At 37.6% G+C, this 25522-nt stretch overlaps 1 protein-coding gene across 48 annotated transcripts in view; it reads left to right on the forward strand.

Moving 5' to 3' along the window:
* The window catches only part of SYT1 (synaptotagmin 1), a 583472-nt gene extending 558641 nt beyond the window's left edge, over window positions 1-24831 (forward strand). For all 48 annotated transcript variants that reach the window (XM_078336942.1, XM_078336967.1, XM_078336938.1 and 45 more), the window contains 2 exons: window positions 16919-17052; window positions 21787-24831. In XM_078336942.1, coding sequence (XP_078193068.1) covers window positions 16919-17052; window positions 21787-21993 — 341 coding nt within the window. In that variant the 3' untranslated portion in view covers window positions 21994-24831. The remainder of the gene's footprint in view (window positions 1-16918; window positions 17053-21786) is intronic.
* Window positions 24832-25522: the final 691 nt, after the last annotated feature.

Here is a 25522-nt window from a genome sequence, read left to right on the forward strand (position 1 = left end):
TCTATGTAGAGATGGAAGGAGAAAAAAGCATGAAGATGATGTTTAGAATTAACAAAAGGTTAGTTCCTGTAAAACTTTTTAGTACAGTCTAATTATAGAACCTCAAATTCAAATTGAGCATTTTACAGCTGAGTGAAAGGTGCATGCCAGCTGAGTGAAAGGTTCCTCTCACAGTTATTGCTGTACAAATCATTTAGCAAGATAACATACATTATCTTAGGCTATCTTTTCTACTACAAAAAATATAGACTAATATAAATATAATTTTTTAGGAATTGATGTCTTCTATTCCCAACTGAACTATAAGTTCTTCGAAGAACAAATTGGAGTCTACAGTTGTCTGTATGTCTTCATTCTCTTGCAGCCCCTAGGAGTTGCTCAGGAAAGCCAGGCATGAGTCATCATGCCTATAATCCCAGTACTTTGGGAGGCCAAGGTAGGAGGATCACTTGAGTTCAGCAGTTCAATACCAGCTTAGGCAACATAGCAAGATCTCTTCTGTACTAAAAATCAAAAGAATTAGCCAGGTGTTGTGGTGTACACCAGTAGTCCCAGCTACTAGGGAGGCTGAGATGGGAGGATCGTTTGAGCCTGGAGGTTGAGGCAGCAGTGAGCCATGATTGTGCCACTGCATTCCAACCTGTGCAACAGAGTAAGATCCTGTCTCAAGACAAAACAACAACAACAGAAGAGATGCTCAGTAGATGTTTATACTTAATTGGTTCATTCAGTTATCTAGCAAATATTAACTGGATCCCCACCGTGTGCCAGGCTCTGTGTCAAGCATGGGGATATGGAGCTGAACAAGACACTGGCTGAAAGATAAATACCTGGCACATAACAGACACTCATCAGTAAATAAATAAATGAATGAATGATTCTGTACCACAAAGTAAAGAGAAAATATCAAGAAAACTGGAACCACCATTTAAGTTATCTTACATCCTAAGTCATCATGGTGAAAGATGTCAGCCTGGCAGAATGCCTGCAATTCTAGAAAATGGAAAATCTGAGGAAAACAAGACAGTCCTAACATTTGTTCCTCTGGATCATCTCCATGACCATTTAGTATGTAATGCCAGAATAGTGCAAAGAATTAAATCTTTTCATAGAAACAAAATGTTCTATTTAAGGAATTTAACTAATACCCCCACTCTCACTTCTAAGGGACAAAGCAAAGTATGTAATGAAATTTCTTTTGCCAAAAAATGAGTGTATACAATAACGTTATTGTATTTTTTACTGAGATCTGAAATACTAATGGGTGATGATTGACTTTAATCAGAAATTTGCTTCATAAAAATCTGTGAAATCAGCACAGAATTGTATTACTCCATGTTATTTTCCTATATGTTGTATAATATTAAAGCCATACTTTATTCCTTTTTATTTTTTATTTTTTGAGACAGAGTTTTGCTCTTGTTGCCCAGGCTGGAGTGCAATGGCACAATCTCGGCTTACTGCAACCTCCACCTCCTGGGTTCAAGCAATTCTCCTGCCTCAGCCTCCCAAGTACTTGGGATTACAGGTATGTGCCACCACGGCAGGCTAATTTTGTATTTTTAGTAGAGATGGGGTTTCACCATGTTGGTTAGGCTGGCCTTGAACTTCTGACATCAGGTAATCCGCCTGCCTCGGCCTCCCAAAGTGCTTTACAGGTGTGAGCCATCACGGCTGGCCCCATAATGTATTTTTATTTTCTCCTTCTAATATTGTAAGAAAACTAGAATACCAAGGTAGAAGTTGATCTCTCCTGCAAAGCTCTTTACCTGCTTGATGTGCAGTATGCCAGCTGATTTTAAACAGAACTTTGCAGCTTTATGAAAGAGAACCATATTGGGTCATCAATGAATTAAAATGAAATACCTCTCTGGAAAGAGAAGGAAAATCAACATTCAAATATAAAACCTTGATAATAAGCCAACTAACATGTTCAAAGTTTCTATTTTTAAAATATGGCCTACATTATTAATAATATAAACTTTCAAACCAAATATTAAAGATCTTAAAAAACATTATCACTTTTTCTAATGGGAGAAAACAAGTACATAGTTCATCCTCTTCCAGGTCCATAGACTCTACAAAGTCATTTAAGGATAGAAAGGGGGTAGAACAGGGAAAGAAACTCCCTTAAAAAAATAAGTTTATTTTCTTTTTTTTTTTTTCTTTTTTTTTTGAGAGAAGGAAAGAAAAAAAGGAGTGAAGGAGAGGAAGAAAGAGGAAGAAAAAGGAGAGAGAATGGAAATGTTGCTTTATTCTAAAAAAAATGGGTATTAATAATGGCCAATCAGTGTTTCATTTAAACCTATGAGTAGGTGTGATGTGGTATTGACAAGAATGTATATTTTGTGTATTTAAAGTGGAGAGCACTATAAATATTTATTAAGTTTACTTGTTCCAGATCTGAGTTCGAGTCCTTTATATCCTTATTAATTTTCTGTCTCATTGAGTCTAAGACTCTATGTATCTGGGTGTTAGGATCGTTAGCTCTTGTTGTTGCATTGAAACTTTTACCACTATATCTTTGTTGCTTTAAAATCTATTTTATCAGATACGAGAATTGCAACTCCTGCTTTTTATTTATTTATTTATTTTTGCTCTCCATTTGGTTGGTACATCTTCTCCATCCCTTTGTTTGGAGTCTTTGTGTATCCTTGCATGTGAAATGGGTCTGGATGTAGCATACCGTTGGGTTTTGGCTGTATCTTTTGATTGGGGGATTTAGTCGATTTAAATTTAGGATTACTGCCATTTGATGTTAACTGGCAGTTAACATCATCAGTAATGATGTTTTATCCATTCATTGATGTAAATTCTTCTTTATGTTGATGCTCTTTGCTTTTTGGTATATTTTTAGAAAGGCTAATACTGGTTGTTTCTTTCTATGTTAATGCTTCTTTCAGAAGCTCTTGTAAAGCAGGCCTGGTGGTAACAAAATCTCTGAATACTTGCTTGTTCATAAGAGATTTTATTTTTCCTTCAGTTGTGAAGCTTAGTTTGGCTGGATATGAAATTCTGGGCTGAAAGTTCTGTTCTTTAAGGATGTTGAATATTGGCCCCCACTCTCTTCTGGCTTGTAGAGTTTCTGCTGAGAGATCTGCTGTAAGTCTGATAGGCTTCCCTTTGTAATTAACCTGACCTTTCTCTCTGGCTGCCCTTAGTATTTTCTCCTTCATTTCAACCCTGGTGAATCTAATGATTATGTGCCTTGGGGTTGCTCTTCTCGAGGAATATCTTTGTGGTGTTCTCTGTATTACCTGGGGTTGAATATTGTCCTGCTTTGCTAGGTTAGGAAAATTTTCCTGAATGATATCCTGAAGAATATTTTCCAGCTTGGATTCATTTTCTCCGTCGCATTCAGGTACACCTATCAAATGTAAATTTGGTCTTTTCACATAGTCCCACATTTCTTGGAGACTTTGCTCATTCCTTTTTATCCTTTTTTCTCTAATCTTGTCTTCTCGTTTTATTTCATTAAGTTGGACTTTGACCTCTGATATCCCTTCTTCTGCTTGAACAATTGGAGTGTTTAAACCTGTGCATACTTCTTGGAGTTCCCATATTGTATTCTTCAGTTCCATTAATTCACTTATATTCCTCTCTAAGTTGTCTATTCTCATTAGGATTTCATCAAAACTTTTTTCAAAGTTCTTAGTTTCTTTACATTGGGCTACAACATGTTCTTTTAACTCACAGAAGTTTCTTATTATCCATCTTCTGAAGCCTGATTCTGTTAATGGGATGCGCTCATTCTCCATCAAGTCTTGTTCCTTGTTGATGAGGAACTGTGATCCTCTTTAGAGGGAGAGGCGTTCTGATTTTGAGTATTCTCAGCCTTTTTACGCTGGTTTCTTCCCATCATTGTAAATTTATCCACCTGTCATCTTTGTAATTACCAACTTTCAAATTAGGTCTCTGAGTGGACATCCAAGTTGTTAATTCCCAGGGCCGAAATATGAGCAACCCACTGCGCCGGCCAAAACAGTGGCGTTAAGACTGATGGTGCTTTTCTGCCCAGGAATCTCCAGTCTGGCTTCCTTCTTGATTCCGTAATAGGCGAATCTGCCTTCCCGGAGCTCCAAACCTTGGTCAGAAGCGGAACCAGTCCCGTTTACTCTGCACCAAGAGCTGCCGTGCTGAGGTGCTGGCACAACCGCTGCACCGGTCACAAGAGTCACGCTGGCAACCTGTGTGGCTCCTCTAATCCTCAGTCAGAAGGGGAACCAGTCCCGTTTACTCTGCACCGAGAGCTGCCGCACCGAGGTGCCAGCGAAACCGCTGCGCCGGCCACAAGAGTCACGCTGGCGACCCGTGGAGCTCCTCCACTGGGAATCTTCTGCTCCGTGAGCGACCAAAATTTGTCTGAAAGTGTGGCGTCCTCTTGTTCTCTGAGCTTTCACTGGGAGCTGCAATCCTGAGATGTTAGCGATCAGCCATCTTGGATTGTTCCCCATTAAGTTTCTTTTCTTTTTTCTGAGGTAGGGTCTTGCTCTGTCTCCCAGGTTGAGTACAGCGGTGTGATCTCAGCTCACTGCAACCTCTGCCTCCTGGATTCAGGCATTCTCCTGCCTCAGCCTCCTGAATAGCTGGGATTACATGCACACACCACCACCCCCAGCTAATTTTTGTATTCTTATCAGAGACAGAGTTTCACCATGTTGGCCAGGCTGGTCTCCAACTCTTGACTTTGTGATCCAACTGCCTTGGCCTCCCAAAGTGCTGGGATTACGGGTGTAAGCCACTGCACACAGCCTTATTTTCTTTTTCAAGCAGAGAAAGAAGCACTGAGACATTTTCAGCTAAGATAACTTGGAAGCCATTACCCAGCCCCCTAGGAAATATACCCAAACACTTGAAAAGTACTAGAAATAGTTCACAATGAGGAAATGAGAGTGATTCTTCCACTTTCTGGAAGCATTTCCAGATCTCTCCCTCAATTATCCTCAGATTATCTCAGTCCACACACTGCTTAATTCTTAGATGGCAGAATGTTTAGAAAGCATGCAGATATTTTAAAGCAAGTGCATTCAAGGAATAGAGAGTTAATGAAAGTAAAATTGATTCTGGCCAAACCAGTTGTATAACTGAGGGAGCCTGAGTAACTCCACTAAAGAGCCTGAACCCCATGTAGTCATATGGTATATAAGATACCCTGTATTCTCACATTGTTTTCATTTTGTACTCAGATTAAATTGTCTAGAGACTGTCTCTATGTGGATAAGTAGCATTAATTCATCCTATTACATGTAAATTTATTAAAAATCCTAGCAGCAATGTTACTAAGTAACAATGTTACTGATATTATTTCATTAATTAGAAATGCTGAATCATTTTTTAAAGAAAAATCTCACTAGTGGCCTTTCATCTGATGTAAATAAGAAGCTAAGTCTATATCTCAGAAAAAAAATCAAGTCAAATTTACCATTTGCAATTTTGTTTGCATTACTGAATCATTTGACTTGTTTTTGTCTTCGTGTTTGTAATCAGCTTATACAAGCAGTTTATCCTTGGTCATTCCACCAAACTCTTTGTAGTCATCTAGAAAGAATCAGACATTATTACCACTGTTCTTCCTCTCACGCATTTGCCCTTCCTGAAAGAATTTCCAAAGAAAAGGAGAAACGGGCTTGAATTATACATGAAGAATTTCACCATAAAATCTTAATGGAAAAAATCCAGATTACACAAACATAATGTACTTGCCTCTCTACTAAGAATGCTGCTGCAACCTTCACGCTGATAATTTCACCTGCCCATAACCATGCCCCACCTGAGAACTCTTTCTCTGCCATATCCTTGTTTTTCAGCTTTTATATATGCATTCCTACATTTTTTGTCAAGAAGCTGACAGTCACAGGCAGTCCATATGGCAATGTTGGAAATCACTTGGAATTCACTGGTTTCCCCCACCACTAAGAAAAATGCTTTCCATTTATTTATACTAGTAGCAGTTTGCATTTATGTTTTTTATCTGTTTCAAAGCACTCTGCCACCATTAATGAACTAAATCAGCCTTTGATATTTTATGATGTCTCATTAAAATGGAGTTGATTTTCTCTGTAGTAGTCACTTGCATAATGTTGTTTTCTTCTAGCAAACACTGCACTTAACTAATGTAAATTCATTTTTAAATTGTGTGTTTACATAGAAAATTTTCCCAGAATATATTTTTAATGCTACATCCTTACATTTCAGGGAGCATTATTCTATATAGACATTTTAAACCATAAAGACACTTAAATGTTTTAATGTAGTCTTCTCTAAGTACTTGTCAATTATTTATAAAGACCCCCCTCAAGTAAATATGTTGAAGCTGCCAATGATTGAAATAGAAATTGTTTGCTCTGTGAGTGCTATTAACTCTTAATTATTTGTATACTATTAAATGATGGGCTTACTGATGAACTAAGGCTTACTCAATCAATGAACATGAAAACCTGCAGTTGGCAAAGAGACTCTGAGTGTTAGATTTATTATATTTTAACTCTGTCTCTGTTACTACTGGACCACTTTATACAAGTGCCTGATGGCTCATGCCTAGGAATTTGATCTAATGTGGGAAGAAAATATCTCTCTGCAAATAAGTGCAAGCACGCATTTCCAAGTTTAGGCAGAGATGGTGCTCTAGTGACTCTAGGTTGAGAAACTCTATAAACATCAGTTGGTTGCCACCCACCTTCCATCCTCCCTTCTTTCAGCTAGAGCCTTCTGGCTTCTGCTTGAGGAACCACCCTATTCTACTCTAGCCTTGTGCTTAGAATACAATTGAGCTTACCCCCAGTTCCAAAGGTAGGTCTACCTGCCCCTCCAAATGATTTAAAGATAGACACGTAATTCAACCTACCTCATCACATTCTTTTAGACACAGGGATTCAGGGATTAATGTAGAATAAGCATTTCATCTATGTTAGTCCAATCAGAATACACTTAGGACTTTCCCTGGGAATTCTGGATGGGTAGACTGTCTTTTCCCTTGAGTGGTATAGTGTGATGATATAAGACTTGTAGCTGGTGCAGTCATTTATATCCATAAGAGAAAAGCCTAGAATGGCTGGAAAGGCTGAACATGGGACTTTGCTGATACTGTTGGATTTGTATTAGATAGGGAACAAACTGCTACAACAAAGAGTTTCCAAAATACAGGAACACAAAAAGATAAAATTTCCTTTATTAAAATTCTTTTTTGTCTTTTTGTGGAAAATGGGGTCTTGCTATATTGCCCAGGCAGGTCTCGAACTTCTGGGCTCAAGTTATTCTCCTGCCTCTGCCTCTGAGAGCTGAGACTACAGGTGTGAGCCATCACACCCTGCTAAATATTTTATCTTACTTACATCTCCTTTTATCTACCTCATAACTACATGGCTGGCCAAGACTGATAAGCAGTTTGGGGTTGTGAGGTCAGCTAGGGACCCAGGATCGTCCTATCTTGTACTGCTGTCCTGCTAGAGTATTGTCTTCATGTTGCAAAGCCAATGATGCTTCAGCACGCTCCCATCACGGCCATGTTTCAGTTACAAGAAAAAAGAAAGGAAGAGTTGAGGGCAAGAAGCTTAGTCTAAGGCAGGGCTTATCAATCTAAGCTTTATTGACATTTTGGGCCTGGTAATTATTTTCTTTGCAGTTGTCTTGCATATTGTATGTTTAGCAGAATCCCTGGCCCCTACCACCTAGATGCCTGTAGCATTCCCCTCTCTAAGTAATGACCATCAACAATGTCTCCAGACATTGCCAGCTGTCTGGGAGGGAAAACAGCCCCCCGCTGAGAACCCCTGTTTTAAGGATATCTATGGAGGTTACACATATCACTTCCATCTAAGAGTCAGACGGTAACATGTGGACACACTGAGTCATAAGACAGTCAGAGAGAAATGTTTCTAGCTGGGTGAACTTTTGTCTGGGTAAAACTTCAAGGGTTCTATTGCTAAAAAATGAGGGAAAATGGATTTTAGAGGACAATTCACAATCTCTTCATACAGCCGTACTTTTTCTATCATATTAGCCAGTACGTTACCTTTACAATTTAAACAATTTGGAATAGGTTTTTCAGTCACTTGAAGTTCAGAGCCCTAATTGATACCAATATTATTATCTTTATCCAACACTGTAAGTTGAAAATAATGAACAATATCCAAAGGAAAAAAGATGAAAGGAATAATACCTGAAGATACTCAGAAGCTGGGTACTGGCTAAGAAGGGATTGAACAAAACAGCTGAAATGAGGCTATTCCTTATCAAGAGAAGTTTGGTTGAAATGGAAAGGCCATGGTCACAGGACCCGCAGTCACTGTAGTAGTTAAGAAAAAAGGCAGTATAATTATGCTAAATTACCAAAATGAAAACTGCAGGCATCTTGCATTATTTGGCTTTGAAATGCTACTTTCTAGTTCTCATTGTAAATACAAAAAGCGTTTAGTGGCTCCTTTATATCTCACACAAAAGGATCATTGCTTATAGCCAGCTGTTTGGCAATTATATTTCTATGAAGTTAGCATAATTTGAGATTCGAACTGCCTGAGAGAAGAAGGGGGTGGTGATAACGTTCCAGGCATTAAAGTAGGGTAGGGAATAGTGATGGAGGAAGCGCTGATTTTAGAAGTGAATGGCCTTTCCAAAGTTCATCTCAAAGCCAACAGTTCTGAATTCAAAACATATTTTCCCATAGGAATCTTATTTTTTAAGTTATTAGATTACCACAGAAGTCTTCCAATACCAGAAAAGAAAGAGATACGTAGTTTACGATGGTACAAAAGAAAATGCTGCAGGGCAGAGGATTTGTCCGGAGGTTCAGACTGAGGAAATCATTAGTAAAATCTTCAGGGAAGAGGTGACTTTTAAACTGAGCTTTAGCTGAGAAAAGAAAGAAAGAGCATTTCAGGCTGAAGCACGGCCAGTTCAAAGACATGGTATTTAAAATTCTCTGTGAGGAATAGTAAGTGTCTACCATGAGTAGAGCAGAGTGTTTGTGGAGATAAGACAGTAAGTAAGTTAGGATGCAGCTTGAAGGCATGGTAGAGTCTGGATTTTTTTTTTCTCAGTCCACAAGCCACTAAAGAGTTTTAATGAGGAGGATAGTATGATAAAATATAGCTTTAATAATTATATGAAGAATGCTTTGAAATTGAGGACATTACTGCAAGAGAATTGGATTTCTAATCTTGAGACATGGTAGTAAGTTAGAGAGAAATAATCAGAGAAACAGCGTGAAAATAAATTGGCATGAGAAGTAGAGAAGAAAGAATCGAATCAAATATGGCTCCAAATTTTTAGGTCTACAAGGTTGGAGTCACAGCACGAGGACAGGATTAAAAGGGAAGGAATGAGCTCGGTAGGTCTCTGTCTACAGGATAAGAGAAGAGGTAAGGTAGTTGTGGCCTTATCTTATAGCACATGGGCTGCATTTACATTTCTGCAAAACTTGTCCACTGTTTCCCTATAATTGGAGAAAAATCACGTATTAAATTTTGTGCCTAGTTCCAAAGTCTTCCTCCAAGTTTACTTTATATTATTTGTTTGGGATATAGCTCCACATGTTGAAACTGTGCCCATGACACCAGTGTTGGTGAAGACATTGCAATTCAGTGCCAGATTCTGTGGTCAAAAATTTTGTTTAACAGAGGAAGCAATAATATTAGAAGCATAAGGTTACATTATAGAGTGTCTGAGAAAAGGGGTGCAGACAAAAATCCTATCAAACGTGTTAAAATAATTTCAAAAGTGATATACTCATTAAAATATGTCCTTGAGCATCCTGGGGCAGAGGAAGGGATGGGAGAGAATAAAGGAGAATCATCTCAGGCTCAAAGAGAAAAAAAGAGAGCAAAGGAGAGTTTAGCAGGAAGGGTACTGTAGAAATGCCAGCAGAGGTGGGATCAAGAAATACCTGGAAAAGAGAGAATTTCTGGGGTATCTTTTGATCCACATCCAACTTCCTTTTTTCTATTCCCTCTAGACAGTTGAAGTCATCAAACCAACCAAGCCTTGTTGGTTTGATGACTTCGGCATGGTGGGTGATGGAGAAGGCCAGTAATTGGAATAGCAAGGAAATAGAGACATATGTCACATGCCATATAATGCCTATATATCATATGTCATCATCTCTTCTTACTCCCTGGCCAAAAAAGAGGGCAGATTCATTGTATCCAGAGTATATTAATGGAGGCAAGTAGGATGGAATGCCATGCCTGACGGACTAGGTGGAGGTGATAGTTCACGCTACCTAGAGCTAGATACTGGAGCATCAGGGCTAGATCAACCTGCTAGGTACTGGTTGCTGGAAAGAACCCTTTAGAAGTGAAACTCCTACCAATTAATATGAGAGAGCTATGTTTCACTCAAAATTAATGCCAGAATATGAACTAAATGAACAAAAAAGAATGGCACCAGGCCACAGGCTGTCTACCCCATGCATTATATTCAGAAGGGCTGCCCATTTGTCAGAATTGTAGAATTGCTAGTTTATCTTTAGAGTTGCTCATAGACTGGAGAGGATCAAGAAATTACAAAACCAGTTGAAGAAGGTCTATATTCTCATCCCTGAAAATAACTAGTGAGACCAAAGTGCTCATCTGATCTCCATGCTGGGATCCTCTGCTTCCTTCTCACATGGCATACTCAGTGTTCTAAGTCTCCACTGTCTTGGAACTGAGAAACAATTTGATTTGATTTGATTTGGTAAATCATATTGCTGTAACTTTAACACAGTGACTCCCTATTCCTCATTCTGAATTGGAAAGCGTTTGGGATGGGGGATAGCTTTACAGCTAAGAGGAAACCAGAAAGAAGAAAACAGACTATAAAATTTTCTCACAGCAGAAAGGAGTCAAGAGAAAAAGTAAGGGAAGAGGTATGGCTATCACCTCTCTCCAACACCAGCACTTGTTACCACATCTCTAACAACAACAACAAACCTCAAACCTGTGGTATTCTTCTTCTATAATTCCTCATTTTCAGCAGAATATGGAAAGTAGATAATTCAGGCATAATATGCTTAAGTGTATCAACATGAGCTGGCCTCAGAATCTGGAAAGAAGCGCAGCAAATCAGTATTGATTCAGACCATCCTACAGCTTCAATAATAAGATTTCACCTGGAACTCTGAGTTTAACTCTTCATCCCTGTATGATTTGATCTATTCATGTCAGGAGTGGGAGCAAACTGTTGCAGGATGTTAAATCAGTTTCCCATCTCACCCCGTGAGACCACCTCATATAGGCAGTGATGAAAGAAATGCTCCCTTTGTCTTTTATCTCATACATGATTACAATCTTCAAAATGAACCAGTTGTTTAGAGTGGGTATGCTTCTTTCCAGAAATAAACTGGGACTGGGATAGCTTGGCTTACTTGTGCAGCAAACGAGAAAATGTTTTCCCATTAGCTAATGGTGGTTACCAATTCAGCAAAGTGAGTTGAAGGAGAGTCTGATTCACATATGCTGACTTAGATGTTAGCCCTTTCATAAAACCGTAGTAATAATTAACAATGAAGTGTGCCAGCCACACTTTGAGTCACTTACCACATGGTAATTCAATTTAATTTTAACAACTTTATGAGCTAGGTATTATCATTTTCACTACTTTACAATTGAAGGAATTATGCCACAAAGAGGTGAAATAACTTTTCCCAGACCACACAGCTAGAGCCAAGATCCAAATCACGCTGGCTCTAGAGTCTGTACTTGTAAACACTGTATTAAATTGTCTCTCTGACATATCACAAAGAGCAGCAGGTTTGGAGTCAGAATGGACTGGTTTGAATTCTTTTTTAAAAAATCAGCCTTTTTGGCTGGGTACAGTGACTCAACCCTGTAATCCCAGCAATTTGGGAGGCCAAGGCAAGGCAGATCACTTGAGGCCAGGAGTTTGAGACCAGCCTGGGCCACATGGCAAAACCCCATCTTTCTCACCACAGCCCAGAAATGTTCTCTGTTTTTAAGGGCTCATGTGGTTTGTTTTTGCCTCCTAAATAATCTAGGATGATCTTCTCATCTCACGATCCTCAACGTTAATCACATCTGCAAAGTCCCTTTTGCCCTATAAGGTAACAGATTCCAAGGATTACAATGTGGCCATCTTTGGAGAGCTATTATTCTGCCTCCCATAATTGTAACTGGTAGGAGCAAATAACCCAATTTGGTATATTAAAAAGACTTGTCAACATATAAAAGTTTGAGGATAATTTTATTACGGTGTCATGAAAAACTTCCAAGTTATAACAACTGTTATGACAGAAAGGAGATAAAGCCCAGCAAGGCTAATTTCAGACAAAAAGAAAGCCTGACAATGGTGGATAAAGGATAGCAGTGCCACATCAATAACGAAGCCAAACGAAAGCCCTGAAATTATCCAAGATAAGGCCATGTATCTGCATTCACTGTACCTGCAGTGTGTTGTTGGGAATGAATAACCTTTTTTCTGATCTCAGTTCATCATTTTTCAGAAGCAAACAGTTACAAACATTAGTAGAAACTAGATAGACATCAGAGAACAGATTTCCCTTCTACCAAAGTTTTTTTTTTTTTTTTTAAAAGGGCTCAACTATTTTTTTAAGATAAGTTAAACAAAAGAAGTGAAGAGTCTCACGTCTTGCATCTATTTCACTGGCAACAAGGATTATCTAAATAACATTGGAGATGGGGTGTCAGTATTTAGATGATGAAGAATTCCATGAGTTCTTGTTTTGGGAAACAGAATAAATCCATATAGTTGCAGAGATATAGAGGGCCTAGAAACAGTAGTCCAATTTTTTGGTTGCAGATTTCCCATGCTGTTTACATGTTTTGAAAAACCTAGTGAATGTTTAGATGTCATGTATGGTGTCCAGCAGTTGTACTCAGGAAAAACAAGAGCAACATTTGTGAGTTTCATTACATCTTCTTTTCTTATTTGCATAAAATTGTGTTTTATTATGCAATCATGAGGACTTCTAAGCCACCAAGAAACTGACAAGGATTTTGCTTTGCAGAACAACCCCTAAAGCAGAACAAATTTAATTATCCAGAGGCCTATTTTGTAGGAGAGCTAATCTTTGCTTTAGAATTTTAAAAAGTGTGTTCTTAAAGCACAAATGTGACTCATAGGTGGGTGTATTTCCATTTAGAGGACTCAGCCACTAGCTAGGGATATAGGAGCAAGGTCTATGTCTCAGTAAAAGCTACAAACAAGCTAAGCAAGAGATTAGGGATATCGCTAAAGGGACCCAAGTTCAGGACAAGACTTCAATACAATGAAAGAACTAGAAGGCACTTAGTTTCCTGGCAATCAAGACTGGAAGAAATTGAGAAGCAATCTAAGACTTCAGATTGCTGGGCCAAGAAGATGCTCAAATGTGCCCATTCCAGGTACATATGTCAAGACTTATCCAAGCACAAAAGCTGATAGAGAACTCTAAGTTACTTCCAGCTTTTGTTATGATTAAGATGGGAATTTTGCCTGCAAAGTAAGTGCGTTGGTACCTGCATCAGAGTCAATCTCCAAAGGTAAAGATTGAGACTACCGATTTATAGCAGCTCCAAACCTGCTCCACTTTCTTTTTTCTCTCTCTGTTGTTGTTGTTGTTTGTTTGTTTTTTTGAGACTCTGGCTCTGTTGCCCAGGCTGGAGTACAGTGGCATGATCTTGACTCACTGCAACCTCCATCTTCCTGGTTCAAGCGATTCTCCTGCCTCAGCCTCTGGAGTAGCTGGGATCACAAGTGTGGGCCACCACGTCCAGCTAATTTTTGTATTTTTAGTAGAGGGGAGATTTCACTATGTTAGTCAGGCTGGTCTCGAACTCCTAACCTCAGATGATCCACCTGTCTCAGCCTCCCAAAGTGCTGGGATTACAGGCACGAGCCGCTGCGCCCGGCCCTCAACCCTCTGTTCTCTTTTTTATATATCATGAAATTGTAGAATACATCTAAATCATCAGAACTGGCAGCTTCTGCTTACAAAAGTAACAAATCAGCAGGTCCTAAGTTACCTCTTTGACCTCACCATCCACCTCTGTGTCCCTTGCCTTCTATTGTTTCACAAACATGTAGAATGAGGGGCAACTTAGGGCCTTTGCAGGTACTGCTCCTTCTGGCTGGTACAAGCATCCACCATACAGTCAAATGACTGATTCTTGTCTGTCAGTTCTCAGCAAAAGTTTGCCATCTCAGTGAGGACTTTCTTGATCAATCTTTTTAAAATTACCCTATTCTCCCCAAGGCATTAATAACATCATATCAGAGTTCTTAGCAAAATCTGAAACTATCCTGTTGGGTTTTTAATTTGCTTACTGAAATGGCAGATGTGCAAGGCTTTTTCTTATCACTTATTGTGTTAAATGAGTCAACGGATACTCACAGTGCTTCTCTTGAGAAAACCTGTGCCTCAATTAGGTTGATAAAGTTTCAACACATGAACACAGGAGGCATATATAGTAGATATGTGTATTTCATCAGTGCCAAAGAACAACTGGAGACATGATTATCTTTGTAAAAGTGTAAGGGAGGCCAGGCACAGTGGCTCATACCTGTAATCCCAGCACTTTGGGAGGCCTAGGCAGGTAGATCACGAGGTGTCAGGAGTGTGAGATGAGCCTGGCTAAGATGGTGAAATCCCGTCTCTACTAAAAATACAAAAATTAGCCAGGCACAGTGGCAGGCACTTGTAATCTCAACTCCTCAGGAGGCTGAGGCAGGAGAATCCCTTGAGCCCAGAAGGTGGAGGTTGCAGTGAGCTGAGATCACGGCATGGCATTTCTTCTAGCCTGGGTGAAAGAGCAAGACTTCACCTAAAAAAAAAAAAAAATACAAGGGGGTTGATGGGGGGCTAGGGAAGTTTATAAGACAAACAAGGTCTCTGAACCAAATCAACATTGGCTGTGAACAATAACATGGATTATCAGTGACATTTTTTGCTTCCATTTACAACTGTTTATAGTGGATTTTTTTTAACTGAGCAGCTCTTTAGTTTATGGAGCTGGTTTCTCATCTCTAGGCCTGGATTTTTTGGGGTTTTTTTTGTTTGTTTGTTTGTTTGTTTTGAGATTGAGTCTTGCTCTGTCACCTAGGGTGGAGTACAATGGTGCCATCTTAGCTCACTGCAACCTCCACCTCCGGGATTCAAGCAATTCTCCTGCCTCAGCCTCCCAAGTAGTTGGGACTACAAGCATGTGCTACCACGCCTGGCTAATTTTTATATTTTTAGTAGAAACGGGATTTCATGGTGTTTGCTAGTAGGGTCTTAAACTCCTGACCTCCTGATCCACCTGCCTCGGCCTCCCAAAGTGCCACCACACCTGGCCTCTAGGCCTGGCTTTTAAAGATATTCTTAATTTTGAAGAAAAGCTTAATTATAATCCCCTTAACTGGATGTAATATTTTTTTAAAAATCTCCTAACAACACATATCCTGGTAATGTAGGCTTTAGGGGAGTGGGAAAAAAACAGGACTGGGAGTCAAAAGACCCAGACTGAGGCCCTAAATAAGTTCCACTTATTCAACAGAAACTGAATATGTGCCAGGCACTGTTTTAGCAAGTTCAGATAGTGAATATGACAGACAAAGTGTCTATCCCTTAGGAGTTATGTTCTACTGGGGATAGGGAGAGGGAGATAAAAATACCCTTTTTTTCATCTGCAGTTTTCTCTTCTAAAAATAGGTGGGCATTAGACTAGATCATCTGGAAAGTTTCTCCCAGCTCTACATGTTCCGAGAGAGAGGAAAGAAATTTGAAAGGTTTAGCAGTAGTTATTTTGGGGAAGTAAAATCCTAGATTCAAATTTTTTTTTCTTTTCAGTCATCATTGCTCTCTGATATTTTTTTCTATAATGAGCATGCATTACATGTGAAATGGAAAAATGTTTAAGAAAAACAGTAGAGATTTTCCTTCAACTGTGAGCATTGGTTTCTAGTGACCTGAGGTACAATATTCATCCATTAGTAATGGGAGCTGTAAAAGGGAATTGTTTTGCCCCTCCAGTGACTTATTACTTGATCTTTGCCTAATGAGGCTTTAGGGAAACTGCTCAGGGGATCTGTCTGCTCCTTTTCCCATTACTTTGGTGTGTACCGGTCTCTTCTCTTTTCCTCGAACACTTGAAGTTCTTCTCTACCTAGAAATATTCAGGCTCAGCTGGCCTCATCTCACTCTTCAACCTTCACATCTCAGTTTAAATTTTACTTCCACAGATGCCTTACAAGAGCAATCTAAAACCTAAATTGCCTTCCTACTTTACTATTCACCATACTATCCTTGGTATTTCCTATATTATCTCTATTCTGCTTTTTTTTTACAGAGCACTCTTGTCAACTTATAATTTCAAGTCTTTTGTTTCTATACAAACCTAGTTTATTTCCCCCACAGACTGAAGTTTCACTTTGAAGACAGGGATAGTCTATTGTGTTTCAACTATATTTCTAAGGCCTAACTGTGCCTATCACATCATAGGCACTCAACTAATACTGATTAAATGAATAAATGAATGAATGAAATGGCTCCTTTGTTCTCTCTCTGTTAAGAGTTTTATTCTCATACAGTGTTGTGCTATAGGCAAGCCCTTTGCCAGCTCACAAGAGTGAACTGTTAATTTTTTAAGCCAATTGTTAAGCTTAGTGGCTTGACATTGGCCTTGGTTGGGATATATATATATGCCATAGACATGGGGAAATGCTACATGTTAATACTTCTTTTCCCCTGAAGAGCTGGTTTACCAGCATACCACTACTCTCATCCTCTAAATCAAACTATAAATATTGAGCTATCATGGCAAAAAGCATGCCCCATAGTACCTTAAACTATTTCAATAACAAATTATTGAATTTTAAAAATACTAAATACATGCTATATAATTATTTACCTGTGGGAAATACTTAATTCTTTTATAAGCTAAATTATAATATAAAATATGTGTCTCTGATCTCCTAAAGTTTTTGTTTCCTGTTTTTCGTTCAGATCCTTACGTGAAGATTCATCTGATGCAGAATGGCAAGAGGCTGAAGAAGAAAAAGACAACAATTAAAAAGAACACACTTAACCCCTACTACAATGAGTCATTCAGCTTTGAAGTACCTTTTGAACAAATCCAGGTAATGTCAAACATAATTTTATCCTCCCACTCAATTTCATTCCTTCAGACCACATGAATTATACACACAGATCTTGTAAGTTATCAGTGCACATGTCTTCATTAGAACTGCTGTTCTTTCTCCCATGCACATTTGATGGCTGAGCTACATCAAGAGGGATAGGATAAAATATACAGCACAGGACATGCTGACTCGTCAGCCAAAAACAACTGGCACTGTGTTGAGCAGAAATAAAGTCGGAAAAAGAAAGTCAACACAACAACTCTGCTAACTCAAAAGTGCATCTACAAAAGCTAAAAAGCCAAGAGAAAAAATGAGCTTTCACTATTTACTCCTAGGCCATAAGTAAGTCTCCTTGTCAGAGCAAAAAATAGTGATAAGAGAAATATTTTTGGCTGATGCTAAATATGCAGCATATTGAGTCTTTATTAAAAGATGAGTAACAATAGAAAAATTAGGCCAAGTTACATTTTTAATTATTTAAATTCAGCTTCCTGTGTCTGAGTTGGAATGGATGGCTATTTTAGTAAAAGTGGAGCCTCAATTTGCCAGACAATATTTATGATGGGAGGTATTCTATTAAATGTCCTTGTGGTTAACATGTTCAAATTAAATTGCTATGTGGAGCCACAGTGATAACATGCAACCTTATCATTTAGGGTTTTTTTTTAATATTTACATTTTCTCACCCCATCTACATAGTTAGCCTGTAAGAATCCAAAGTTCATATCCAATAATTTTGGGCCATTTTTTGCAAATCTTTAATGGGCATCAGAGAGTCAAACTGCATAAAGCAACACTTTTTTTACATTTTATTAAATAATTGGCACAGGTGTATATTTTCAGTGATATAAAAGTTTGTTCGTAACTTGAAGGAGAAACGGAGAGCAGACATCAAACCTACAACAAAGGGCCTTCTAAAGGTCCAGAATAACAAAGATTCTTTCTTTATTTTATTTACCAAATAATAGTTGTACATATTCACAGGGCACATAGTAATGTTTTCATATATATAATGTATTATCAAATCAGAGTAATTAGCATATTTATCATCTCAAATATTTATCATTTGTTTGTCTTGGGAACATTCAATATCCTACTTGTAGCCATTTGAAATTATATCATGTTATTGTTACTATGGCCATCCTATAATGGTACAGAACACTAGAACTCATTCCTCCTATGTAGCAGTGATTTTGTATCCTTAAACAAATCTCCCTCTATCTTCCCTTTCCCAGTCTTTAGTATCCTTTGTTCTACCTTTTACTTCTATATCAACTTATATTTAGCTTCCACATGAGTAAGAACATACAGTATTTAACTTTCTGTTCCTGGTTTATGTCACTTAACATAATATCTGCCAGTTCCATCCACTGCCACAAATGACAGGATTCATTCTTTTTTATGACTGAATAGTATTCCATTGTGTATATGTACCACATTGTATTTATCCATTCATCTGTTGTTGGACACCTAGGTTAATTCCATATCTTGGCTGTTGTGAATAGTGCAATACCACTCTGAATATGCCCAATTGTGTGCCATTTACCTTTAATCTATTCTTAGAAGACAGTATCTTATGAATTAATCACAGCTTTATTCCATGAAGAAAGCTAATATAGTATCTACACTTATGTTACACATATAAAATATGTATGCCTGTGTGTATATATGTACACATACATACATTTTATATATAAAATATATGTTTTATATATATATAATAAGTATAGCTATATAATATATACATATATAAAATAAGTGTAGCTATTATATTAGTTTTCTTCAGGAAACATTAATCCAAAGAAATATATATACATATATATGTATATATAATGTGCCTAGGTCCAAGTTAACCACTTTATTTACATAATCTCATTTAATCCTTAGAAGAACTTTATGAGACGAGTACCATTGTTATTATCTCAATTTTATATGTAAAACAAACAGGCTTAGAATTTCTTTACTATAAAATAGGAATGATAACAGAATCCTGGTCAAAGTGAGATTGTGCATATAAAAGCACTTGGGACAGTGCCCAATACATAGGAATACACAGTAAATTGTCCTATCATCATCATTAGTAATAGTAGTTTTCACATGCTGATGTCCTCTCTTTTTCAAGTTAACATTTTATTAGAAAATGGATCTAACAATAAGTTTAAATCAATATATAAATTAGAGCTGTCCAACAGAACTTTGTGATAATTTAAATACTCTGTCATCCATACCGTTCAATAATATGGTAGCCCCAGGTGGCAAATGAGTACCTCAGTCACTAATGTGACCAAGGAACATTATTTAACTTCCATGTATTTAAATTGAAATTGAAACAGCTAGATGTGGCTAGTAGCTACTGTGTAATATAGGGCAGTCTTAAATGATCCAAAATAACCAATAACTCCACCATCTTCATATTGGTTGATAGTTTTAAATACAACGTTTATCATATAAATTTTCACATGGTGACAAATTATACATACTTACCTACTTTAACCTCTCTTATATAAGTAAATGCAGAGGACACTGGTTTCCTGCTCCCAATAATTTGTTCACTAGCCTGAACCAGTGGGCCCCCTGCTTTGGACCCCCTTGCAGACCCTTAAGACATCAATTTTTTCGAACAATTTATTTTGTAATATTTCTTCAGTGAACTCTTTTGAGTTCTAAGACCTTATTCCGATAGAAACTAACACCTCCTGGCATTTTTTTTAATTCCACAAAATAATATTAAGCAAGGGATTGAGATGAAAATTCCCATTGAGCTACAATTCTATGACTTTAAAATAAACAATCCTTTTCAACTACAAGCTGCAGAAAATGCAAATATATTGAAAGTGAAAAATGTGAAAAATAAGACACACGTTAGGTTTCTGGGGCATCATTTTAGAGGCAATAACATTTTGTCAGAACAGACAGAAACTGAGCCCAATATAGAATACATTAGACATGGAAATAATGAGCTTTCCTTTGTCTGTATCCCTCTTTCTCTGTTCCTTGAGTCAGTTTATTATTTTTCTTTTCCTTTTTTTATAGGAGGCAACTTTTATAGTCTTTGCCTTTTTCTAGAAAATATAAGTATTTCACATGCTAAAATAGGGGTTTAGGTTTCCCTTATCCCGAAGTAATAAAACAATATGCCTGTCCTCTTTCTGTATCCCTACAAAATGTATTATGAAAGAAGCAAAATACGCTAATTTCCAAATGCACATGAAAATGTAACCCCGCCTCCCCAAATACAGAAATAAACTACACATGCAACTGGAAACATTAATCCAAAACCTTCAAAAGGATATTTTGTTTTGAGTGCTACTAATTAATGCATTCCTAAGTGAAAGAAACAAACTTTAAAAACTTCCGTTACTTTTGTGTATAATGTATCCCACCCCATTCATTATAATATGATTGTTGCCTGATAAATTTGCTTAGGACAAGTTTTTAGAATCAATATATCCCTCTTCTTGGTTCCAAAAACTACCCATTGGATAATTAATTTCTTTAACAATGGAATCACTACAAGGGAAGATTGTCTCTTTTATTGCCATTCTGTTGCTAAATTACATTCTAAATTCCACTTCCAGAAAGGATTGTTTTCTCTGTTCTGAAGCTGTATATGAATGACATTTCTCATTTCATTAATATAATAATTCAGTCTCAGCATATAAAGTCCACTAAAGGGCTATAACTCAGCTGTATCTTCATGTGGCCGTAGCTTTTATATTTTCTGCTACTTTAACTCTGGCCATAAATGTTGCATATTCCATTTATTTTAAATTCTTATCTTTACACTCAGTTGCTAGATTGAAACCATTACATATTCTGCTAAGTAAATTCATTACTCAGAAAATAGAACTGAAATGTGCTTTTAAAAAGTATATCTTTCATACCATAGCTGTATAGATTTGCTTTCATCAGTTCAATCATTCAGAAAAGGAAGTTATCAAATTTTCAAAATCTGATGGAATCACTGAAGTAAAACCTATATAGCCTAAAAGGATATTTCCATTTGATATCAATGCCAGATACATAGTAGTTACTCAGTAAATGTTTACTGAGAGAATGTATGGATGAGAAAAAAGTATCCTTATTACTATTTTTTAAAGACTTTCACTGTATTGTCACATTTTATGCTCACAATCATATGATTAATTGAAATTCTATATTAATTTTTTTGTAACATGCTGTCACCCCCTTGAAATGAGATTATTGCACATGGTTGCCGTGGGAATTATAATCAAATAGAGTGGCCTGAACACCAATACCAGAAGTTTCACTGATGAGGCTGTTGGAGCAAATGAATTTAGAGGTTAGCACAAGTTGACACAGACTCCATGGCATAGAGGATAGGCTCTGAAAACCAAACAACTCATTCCTTAAACAACCTCAGGCAGGTTATATAATTTCTCAGAGCTTCACCCATCCTTATCTGTATAATGGCAAGATTAATAGGATCTGTTATGAGAAGTAACAGTTCGTTCAGGTAAAATACTTAGTGCGAAATATATAATAAAAAATAATGTTTGAGTATTAAGAGGATGATGGTGACAATGATGATATAGTAATGGAAAAAGAAAGATTAGACTCAAGCTTTTACATTCAAGCCATTTTCATCCTCATCCTAGTGGTTGGAGATTGATTCTTTTATTTCCAATTCCTTAGATTTCAAGGAAGCTTTCTAGTTGGGTCTTATCTCTAGAGGTAGATAATTCATATTCATTTTGTATCTCCCTTCAGAAAGTGCAGGTGGTGGTAACTGTTTTGGACTATGACAAGATTGGCAAGAACGATGCCATCGGCAAAGTCTTTGTGGGCTACAACAGCACCGGCGCGGAGCTGCGGCACTGGTCAGACATGCTGGCCAACCCCAGGCGACCTATTGCCCAGTGGCACACCCTGCAGGTAGAGGAGGAAGTTGATGCCATGCTGGCCGTCAAGAAGTAAAGGAAAGAAGAAGCCTTTCTGCATTTGCCCATATAGTGCTCTTTAGCCAGTATCTGTAAATACCTCAGTAATATGGGTCCTTTCATTTCTCCAGCCATGCATTCCTAACACAATTCAGTGGTACTTCAAATCCTGTTTTAATTTGCACAAATTTAATGTAGAGAGCCCCTAAGTTTTCATCATACCACTGCCCTCCAAATCTACTCTTCTTTTAAGCAATATGATGTGTAGATAGAGCATGACTAAAATTATTTATTGTATCACACCGTTGTATATACCAGTATGCTAAAGATTTATTTCTAGTTTGTGTATTTGTATGTTGTAAGTGTTTCCTAATCTGTGTATATCTAGATGTTTTTAATAAGATGTTCTATTTTAAACTATGTAAATTGACTGAGATATAGGAGAGCTGATAATATATTATATGGTAAATATAGTATCGTCTGCATTCCAGCAAAAATATCAACTGGTAAGGCACTAGTACAGTTAAACTGATATCTTAAAGGACAACTTAAACCTGAGCTTTCCAAGATAAACTTACACCACATACTTGGTAGGTGAATCCAATTTTTTAAAAATCCTACACAGGCAAAATAGCATGATCTGAGCAGCAGCATCCAGGCTGACCTCAAGGAAGCATAGCCACAAACCAGAATAGCATCTGTCTGTACATATTTACAAAGCTAAAATAATGGCTTCACTCTTACATTTGAGGAGGCAACTGAACAGGAGTCAATGATTTCATATTACAAGGTGGTGTGTGTGTGTGTGTGTGTGTGTGTGTGCATGTGGTGTGCACACATTTGTTTGGGGATGGGGGAGAAGAAGCCGAGGGGAGAAGTCAACATTTATGAAATATTGCCTGATTATTTAAAAAGAAAAATGTAGCTCTCCATTATCACCTTTATACAAAATGTGCATCCTGTGAATTCTGTTCCAGATTTCACACTTATAATAATTCCAAAACGGTTGCACATTAGAATTTGTAACAAAATATTTTATGATATAAAACCAGATTAGAAGGAATGCAGAATATTTTTAACACAGCAATCTGTGCTTATTACACAAAATTACTTTGTGGTAAACAGACAGTATTGTGATCCCACCAAAAGATGGAAAAAAAAACAACAACAAGGATTAGCCATAGTTCTGAATGCACTTCAATTAAGCCAAAACAGACAGCTAGTGATCTTTTTATATACTCTTTTTACTTAAATAAGTTTCAATTTGTCCTTTAAAAAAAGGTGTAACAAACCAAGAACAAGTTCTAGAAAACTGAAGCAACCTCTTATGTATACTAGATGCTTGATTTAGGAGGAGTTTTTAAATGTTTTCAATGTTATTATGTAGTAAATGGCACTATTATGAAGCTACTAGTCATTCCATAAGAGTCTTAAAGGACTGCTCTGTGTAACACTGTGACTGCCGTGTGTGCTTAGACACGTAGTTTCCTCAGTGGATAGCACTCAATTTATTCCGTAGTGATATTGTAACAATACTGCCATTCCCTTCTACTGCACTGCCCAAGGTGTGTGTAGCACAAACAGTTCTCATTACAAAGGACCAATTCAGAACTGAAAAGCTATGCATAGGACAAGGAAGATACATAGAATGGGGTGGAACACAGCATTTTGTCAAGCACTGTGCAATATTCCATATTTTTCCCCACTATGGTGGACAACCACTTTGTGGAAGGGCAGCCTGTTAGGTCACATTGCATCTACTCACTTTTCTCCCACTCACTTCTGTGACCCATTTTAATTTCCGGCCCACAGACAGTAGTGATCCTCTGAAATGAAAGTTTATCTTTACAAATACCAAAACAAAATGGAGGAAAACTAAGCATTGACCTCATGTTCAGACTTCAGGATATCACACCATGTCTTTTAAAAAACTAAAGAGAATTCAAAAAGGGCTGATGGTAGGCTTTGAACATGGGGCTGGCTGTTTCCTAGAAAATCTGGAATTCCTGTTATTACTGTTTCCTTATCAAAGAAGGGGCAAGTGCTTTTGCCTTTTAGCCCAGACATAGCAAACACTTTATAATTGGGACAGACACAAAGGACAAAAGAAAAATACCATCTCCTTCTGCTGAAGGTCCATACATCTAAAAAACATAGGTAATAGAAAATATACACGAGTCAGATTGTGAGATTAAATAATGGCTTGAACAGAAAATTCAAACAAGACTCTTCTCAGTTTAAAGGACCAAACGCTTCCAAAGAGAGGGAGTTGATTGGCTTTTAAAAATTATTTAAGTATCAGAAATGACGTTTAATTTCACTGTCTTCAGCGTTAAGTTGTTCACAATGAAACAACACTTTAAAACAAGCAGGTTCAAGCTGCTGAGCAGATATTATTTCTTGCATTAAAGTTCTGCTAATGTATTCTCTTGCAACACTGCCAGACATGGGATTGTCACCATAGAATTAGTTGGTACTATGCCATCTTTCATAAGTCAGTGATGGAACCTGCTTTATGACCAAGATTCATCCTCAAATAAGCCACATGTACCTTTCTGACAAAGCTGTGTAAAGTATTAGAATCCAATACTCTAGAAAGATCCTAGTTGCCTTTGTGTATATTTACTGCCTGCTTGAGTGTTTCTCTGTGTGGGTTTTTTCTGTATCTTGTAGAAATGTTGGGGTGTTTTCTTCTGCCATATGGCTCGTGGCCCACGAGCCAACTACTTCAGCTGTATTTTACCTTCATTTTTGATGAGGTGGTTTAAATTTTGTTTCACTTCGTGTAGTGAATTCCACAGTAGTTTTCTGATTGTTGTTAAAAATGACTTAACATATTACACAGATATTCAATAAAAATGTTTTATTTCCTGTTGATGTTGCTGCCTTCCCACTCTTTTCCTTGCCTAACTCTGGTGGTAAGCCAATGGCCTATTGACTTTGGGGAACTCATGGAAACAGCAGCTAAACAAAAGTTTGCACTGAGTGCCAGCGTCTGAGTCACTGATGACTGATGACTACAGAATGGCTGGAGGGAAAACAATGCCTGGAGAGCATTTGGCCATGACTGCTCCATGTTCCTGGGCAGTGTCATTCTCAACATGTGTTTCTCTATTCCTGTTTGTGATCAGTTCATCTGGCATACTTTGAGGCTTTTCACTTGCCCCAACATGCATCCTTCAGAGTTTTCACTCCAGAGCCCAAGTCACATTGCTTTTCCAGAATGGGACTGCAAACAAGATTGTTTTAACCCCAGTTTCAGAGAACTGCATGATACATTAAATTCTATACCTACTGCAATTGCCAGGAGAAATAAGTAAACACTTTTTCTCCGCTAAATTGAACATTTATCAAGTGCCTACCTTACTGGATGCTGGAGCCCACAGTCTCAGGCTGATGTAAATACAATATCGCAGTGCACTATGATGTGCACTTAAAAGTAAGGATCTTAGGTCCCTGAGGACTTTTATACTGGATCAATCATAGTAGATACCATGGCATATCACCATGATTCCCCTTCAGCAGAGAGGTATTCTTGCTGCAGCTGCTAGAAGTGGTGCTTGCTG

Source organism: Callithrix jacchus, chromosome 9 (assembly GCF_049354715.1).
Source record: "Callithrix jacchus isolate 240 chromosome 9, calJac240_pri, whole genome shotgun sequence".
NCBI lineage: Eukaryota > Metazoa > Chordata > Mammalia > Primates > Cebidae > Callithrix > Callithrix jacchus.